At 41.4% G+C, this 7,146-nt stretch overlaps 1 protein-coding gene across 2 annotated transcripts in view; it reads right to left on the bottom strand.

The window, feature by feature from the left end:
* The window catches only part of LOC134455879 (uncharacterized), a 22,584-nt gene extending 21,734 nt beyond the window's left edge, over nt 1-850 (bottom strand). For both annotated transcript variants that reach the window (XM_063207225.1, XM_063207226.1), the window contains exons 1-2: nt 736-850; nt 321-596 (exon numbers count right to left, since the gene is read on the bottom strand). In XM_063207225.1, the coding sequence (XP_063063295.1) occupies nt 321-577 (257 nt within the window). In that variant the 5' untranslated portion in view covers nt 578-596; nt 736-850. The remainder of the gene's footprint in view (nt 1-320; nt 597-735) is intronic.
* Nucleotides 851-7,146: the final 6,296 nt, after the last annotated feature.

Below are 7,146 nucleotides of genomic sequence, written 5' to 3'. Positions count from 1 at the left end.
CACAGAAATAAGCGAATGAAAAAACGCAATTTGGTCTCAATAACAACACACTGTACGTGTATTTTTGTAAGTAGTTGAGTGACAGTAACTAGTCTAGTCTTCATTAAATACATAGGCCTAAATAGTAGCCTAAAATGAGCCAAGACATAATTATATTCTATACAAGTTAATGCGTAGTTTACGTACGACGAACACTAAATTACGCACAATTTTGCACTACGATATTGCCAGCGTTTAGCCACATGTTGTTGGTCAACTGAGAAACGCAATCGTCGTAGCATGGTTGTTTCAAAGGGGTGACAGTGCACAGAATATCGTACTTGTTAATTGGGCTGAAGAACCCAGTGATGTGCAGGCACCGTCTCCGGTCACATTTGCTCTTTCCCTGGTCATCTATCTTCGCAACGGAGACGCGCTTCTTGTCGCTACGGGTGATCACCTTCTCTGGCTCATAGGTGGTCTCTGCTTTCAGCTCGTTGGCAAACCTCTGCTTGAGGAAAGTCATGAGGTCTTGGTCCCTTTCGCTCAGTGACTGCTCCATCAGCGCTGCTATCCTGCGCATATCGTCCGCCGCCATTGTGCCTCACCTGAGTTCACTAGGGGTTAATAAACACTCATAAATAAATAATTCAGATCAGTGACGTTAATAAAGATCACGCACATCAATAAAGCAAAAACAAGTAAAAAGTATATTATTAGATGATCAACAACATAACATGGCGAGAAGATCAATACCTTCACTGGACGTATGCTGTTTTTTTATTGGATCTTTCCCTTACATCTCCTCAAATATATTGTGGAAAAACGCTCAATAGAGTTTCCTTGGGAGGAAAATTACATTTCTCAGACCATCTTCAGAAATAGTTCTAAAGTTCGTGTGCGTCACAAGACCAAAAGCATTCCATTCAGACCACCTACGCAAGTCTCAAGTTCCACGAATTGCATGAAACGAGTTATAGGCTAATGACCTTGGAAGAGTATTTGAAACCTGGAATATATTCAGTGTCCTTTCTTAAAAGGGCTGTGTGGAAAAAAACAGATGCGAGGAGTGTGTGTTGAATTGTGAGCAAGTTATGTAAAAGTAACTGGGCTCTCCCAACTTAAAATGTCAAGTGACACTTGTGGCAGTGGTCCAATGTTGGCCGTGGGAATTAAGAATCCCCCTACATTGCCCACAAGAGGTCGCTCTTTCTCAGTTTGCTGTACACCTTCAAAATGCCTGCCACAGGGAATTAATGTGCTCAGCCAACATAGATGCTTTCAGACCCACGGTGTAATAATTACAACCAGGACCTGTCTGGTGGAAAATAATCAGAAAATCATTTTTATTTTTTACATGTGGATGATGACATCACAACCGTTGAACCCTTTTACAGGGAGTGCCTGCTTGCACAACTCCATACAATTATACATCAGAGGAATAATTAGGTAATTGGGTGACCTGTCTGGAGTGATTTTTTTATATGTTCAACTGTCCTTGTGTCACCTCAGACGAGGGGTTTTTCCCCTCCATCATCTCTCTTCCACTCTGTTCCAGGTGCGGATGGATGGGAGTATATTGGGCGACCGAGACGGTCGTCGGCCCACTCAAGGGTGGATCCTGCTCTATGGAATAATGAGGTTTGTGTTTCACTGCTGACCCACTCACTCTAGGCCAGAGAGGCTGAGTCACCAGCACAATGCCGTTCTTCCTCTTATTCTTTTCTCCTTCTGCTCTCTCCTTTTCTGATGATGGTTTTTATTTCTCACCAACTCAGTAGGAAGTTGGGAAAAATCAGAAGGCCTGATGGGATAACCATAAATCTGTTGTTAGGCTGCTAGGCTACCGCACGGTTGGAGGACCAACAGATGTAGGATGATGATGGCAAAAAGGTCACATGTATTCTTCCTGAAACAGCTCACTTTCCCCCCCTCTTCTTGTCATCCCTGCATGCTTGTGTTTGTGCGGAAAGCTCAAGGACATATTCCCTTGTTTTGGACACATAATCATGGCACGGGCAAAAACTATTTTGTAGGTCACGGCCATGGATAAAAACTATTCTGGGTCATTTAATTTCCAGCAAAGTAGCAGCCAAGTCTTGTCACTCTGAGTCATGGTATCTAGCTAACAGCAAAGTAAAGCTGTAGTAGTTACAGTACTGCACAGAACACAAGTTTCTACAGTACAGTATAGTATAGTATAGTATAGTATAGTATATTATAGTATAGTATAGTATAGTATAGTATAGTATAGTATAGTATAGTATAGTATAGTATAGTATATCAAGTCAAGGAAGTTATTCTGCATATAGTCACAACTACTGGACACATGAACTAAACAAGTCGTTCCCAAACTGGGGGTAGGGACCCCTATGGGGGATCCCGTAAGTATTAAAGGGGGGTTGTGGAGAGAAGGAGTTATTTGCATAAAACCTTGAATGTGCTTTTATATGATATACCACTGATTCTTGAGAAAGCGGCTAAAACATGTCTCTGCAATAAACTGCCAATTCTGTTGAAAATAAACTACATTTTCATGAACAAAATGAATCCAGGTAAAGACACAGGGGTCTGTTACATAAATGTACAGTCGTTTGAAATATTTAAGTGTAATTTTATTACTTTTCATGGCTATAAACCTGCCCACACCCTGTAAAAACAGCTGTCCCAAGGACAGACATCATCATTTCAATTGACTTAAAATGTAAAAATCACTGATATTATTGAATAATATCACCATGATGTGAAAGTCCATATTGAAGTGGTTCTGCAGATATGCACATCGTGTGTGTAAAGCAATATGTACTACTATTTTCTGATTGCTCAAAGTGTGTCCAGCATATTAGTCACCACCGTCAGATTTTTTTAAAAAGACAATAAAATCAGGTACGCGCAAGGTCATTGTCATTACTTAGGACCCATTTTCAAACCTTTAGATCTACTGAGTACTTCACCATCACTGAAGCTCCTGTAAGTTTACTAATTTCTCCTCAATTTGATAATTTGTTTGGACACTGGTACTGTCCCAACCATAAACTGTCAACACCGTCGGGGGTTTTAATAGTATTATTGTTACATTAATGTTAATTATATATACTTTTTCAGAAGCGTCATGAAGCCCCTAAGAAACAGAGAGAAAACGAAGTGGCTAATGTGAGCAAAAAATGCACAATATGTAAAAGAGTGTTTTTTGTCTCACACCGTCAGATGTCACCACCGTCAGATTTTGTTCCGCTCATCATCTTGTTCCATATTTTACTAAATTGTGCTGGTTAATGAAACATTACCAGACATGTTAGTAATAATTGTGACCCAAACTTATACTCCAGCCTCCACTGAGGTGCATTTGGAGGGTTTTTTGTCACAAAAACCTGACGGTGGTGACATCTCATGTAGTTCACAAAAAAGCATGTGTTTTACATGTTTTTGACAAGTTTTAAGAATATGCTTCCAATAAGTATCTACAATTACGTTGAATTGTAAAAGTAATTCACTTAAATACAGTAAACTTATTTTTTTACTTCTAATTCTGTCTGACGCTGGTGACAAAACCAAGAAAGAGCCCATTTTATGAAAAATGTAAAACATGGGGAGCTTGGCCAATACATTCACTGCACAGCCAAGACGTTCATCTATGATAATACACCTCTATATTTTGGATTTGAACAACTTAAAACCTGTTTATGCCACATTTTCAATAATCTAGGCCTACTTCCTAGAGTATCTAACAAATGAAGAAAAACACATGCACAAACATACTGTGCACACACAAAAATAAAGTGTTTATGCTAGATGTCATTGACTTGAGAGGGCTATTTATTTTGCTAAATGTAGGTAATAATTAGGTCACTTTCACCACCTTCAGATTACTGTCACCACCGTCAGTTCTTAAGTCACCACCGTAAGAAGGAGTTTTGGACATTTTAAATGAATGTGCTTACAAAATTTTCCTTTGTAGTTGTTGAATTATCAAAGTAATAGCAAATTTAAGCCTACACGAATATTTGTGAAATTACAAAAAATTGTTTGATCTATTTAGCCATTAAGTAAGCATTGTCTGACAGCACATATTTTTAAATTAGAACACATGAAGCAGTATTAAAGTAGAATGAAAGTGAATTTTCAACATTTAAAGGCGTATGTGTGAACCAAAAAACACACACAATCACTTAAAAACTCCAGATACATATGCAACCAAATCAATACACTTTTTATTGCTTTTAATTGTGTCTGACGGTGTTGACAAAAAACAAGGTATGATCGGAGAAAACCTGATTTCTGAAAAAAATGGAAAATGGGGAGATTGGCCTTGTGCATTTCTGAAAAGCCAAGACCTTTGTCTACGAGGATATACCATATTATTTTGTAATTCGCTTCGTTTTTTTCTTTCAAGATTACAACCTGTTTTAGCCACTTTCTCAAGAATCAGTGATACCCACCCTATACATTGGTTATAGTAACAATATTCGTTGTTCACATCTGGGAATTCAAATGTCTGGGATCTGGTCTTAGTTATGTGTAGTTTTAACTGACGAAGCACAATAGACCATCATATTCTGATTAAAATCAACAAACAGCAACGCTGACAAAACACACACACACACACACACACACGCATGCACGCACGCACGCACGCACGCACGCACGCACGCACGCACGCACGCACGCACGCACGCACGCACGCACGCACGCACGCACGCACACACACACACACACACACACACACACACACACACACACACACACACACACACAAATAACCCAAGGAATGGAAAAATAACAAGGCCAGTGACAATCATAGAAACATGTTGGGTCAACAGTCATTTATCCGGGCATGTCTAAAGATATTACTTCTCTTGCCTGCTGCATTGCCACATAGGCTATGCTTTTGCCATCAGGGTAACATCCATGAAGGTTTATCATACAGGATTAATATATGTTACAGCATGGCCAGGATTGCTATGGGGTACATGGACATTGAGATCAGAACAAGGCCTCTGCATTTACTGACTCTCATTCAAGACCTTACCCCCTGGACTGGACATCAAGAAATTTGACTTTAGAAATATATTATGGATTTAATGGCTTATATCTCGTGTATCTGCCTGTAATTTCTTCATTGCATAAGATGCTATCCACAGAGGGACGATGCCAGCCTGGACACTGTTCCCCCTTTCTTGGTCTCTGGATCAGCAATCCAGTTTGTTTACAACAAAACGACACGAGAAGAACAGAAAGTACTATTTGTGGCTTTCTTAGTCTTGACTGAAATAATCAGACTCATATGGCCATTTGCACTCATGGCCAGTGTTTTGCAGTCTGTTTGTCATACATTGTCAGGCTGTGTATTACTCCTTTAACCTCTTCATACATTATGCATGAGTAGTGGCACATGTTCGTGCTGAATTTGCTGTTTTACAATGGCGTGCAGCAGCGCAATGGGAATTGGCATTCGATTTAATATAAGGCCTAGTTAGAAATTTATATCCAGATCCAGAACCTTCCTGTTTCTTGTGTTGTTTAGTCTAAATTTTAGAGTATTGGTCTCTGCTGTCCGTTACTGGTCCGTCCGTTCTCCACGTGTACTCAATTAACCTCCAGGCTCTATGCGGAATTCTGGCACTGCACAGAGTCATGGCCTGGCTCCAGCAACAACCCCTTCTGGCCAATCAGCATGCTGCTTTAACCCCTTAGCGCAGAGCCTACGTTATAACCTTACTGTCACCAAAATTGTAATGGCTATGTCTTAATGTTACTTAAGGCTCTCTGTGCTTTCATAGCAATGTTGTTATGTTGTAATTGAGTATTTTCAGCAAATAGTCAATAGGCCCGCCGGCAACCCCATCGGCAGAGGCTATGAGCACCTAGGAGAGAGCTGTGATTTGGTTGGCTGCTCAGCTCAAAAATTCAAAACAGTGTCTTTCGGCTGAATGAACACAAGAGATCACCTTCGCTGTAACTTGTAACACTTCTGCTGTCAGATCGGCTCCTCAGCTCAGTGTATTAAAGCTTCTGTTACACTTCAAATGAAAGCTTTGGATACAGAAACCGTGACACAGCTCTCTCAGGTTATCCACAGGTTGATTCATATCACTCTGATGTTCATGTTGATACGGTTAGATTGTGGACATGTCATCACTATGATTTATAAGAGCTGTCAGCATGCAGCACTGCATTTGCTGTCTTCATGCAGGTCTGGAGCTGGAGCTGGTGTGGGTCGGTGTCGGCATGGGTGCCGCGAGGGGGGGGGGTGAGTGTTACAGATTCTAAGGGCCCCACAGCATTGGCAGGGCCCTGGAAGGATGCTGATAACATAATTTGGCATTTTGGGGGCCCAAAATTTGAACCTTTCGTGGGGCCCAAAATGTTTAGCGGCGCCCCTGTGGGTCGGTGTTCTACGCTTTTGGGTTCTGACCTAGAGCTGATCGGGGTTCATTTCTGGAAAGCGTACTTGTTAGCAGTTAGCAACTTCGGTAGTTGCCCATGGGAAATTGCATTGCAACCAACAAAGTAGCTAACAAAGTTAACAACTACAACTAGCTTTCCAGAAATGCACCCCAGGGCTGTCTTGAGGTAGGAGGGGAGCAAACCTGATGGGGACAGTAGTCAGCATCTCTCTTGCTCTCTTTTACACGCATACTCTATCTCTCTCTCTCTCTCTCTCTCTCTCTCTCTCTCTCTCTCTCTCTCTCTCTCTCTCTCTCTCTCTCTCTCTCTCTCTCTCTCTCTCTGGGTGAAAGGCTCACGCATGCATGATGTTTCCTTTGCAACTCTTTCCACTGGCACCAAGCTCTGGATCTGGCCTATCGTGTGGTCTGGAATTTATGATGGCTCACAGCTCACACTTTCCACAAGTATTTCAGCCAATAAAGAAAAAAGGGGAATTAGAGGTGAGAGAGAGAGAGAGAGAGAGAGAGAGAGAGAGAGAGAGAGAGAGAGAGAGAGAGAGAGAGAGAGAGAGAGAGAGAGAGAGAGAGAGAGAGAGAGAGAGAGCAAGAGAGGGAGTGAGAATGAAGTGATAAATACAGAGAGAGAGAGAGAGAGAGAGAGAGAGAGAGAGAGAGAGAGAGAGAGAGAGAGAGAGAGAGAGAAAGAGACAGGGGGGGGAGCAAGAGGGAGTGAGAATGAAGTGATATAGACAGAATGATGAAATGAGTGTGTCAGAAT

Source organism: Engraulis encrasicolus, chromosome 9 (genome assembly GCF_034702125.1).
Source record: "Engraulis encrasicolus isolate BLACKSEA-1 chromosome 9, IST_EnEncr_1.0, whole genome shotgun sequence".
Classification (NCBI taxonomy): domain Eukaryota; kingdom Metazoa; phylum Chordata; class Actinopteri; order Clupeiformes; family Engraulidae; genus Engraulis; species Engraulis encrasicolus.
Note: the sequence above shows the minus strand (reverse complement) of the source record. Positions and strands in the feature narration are given on the sequence as shown.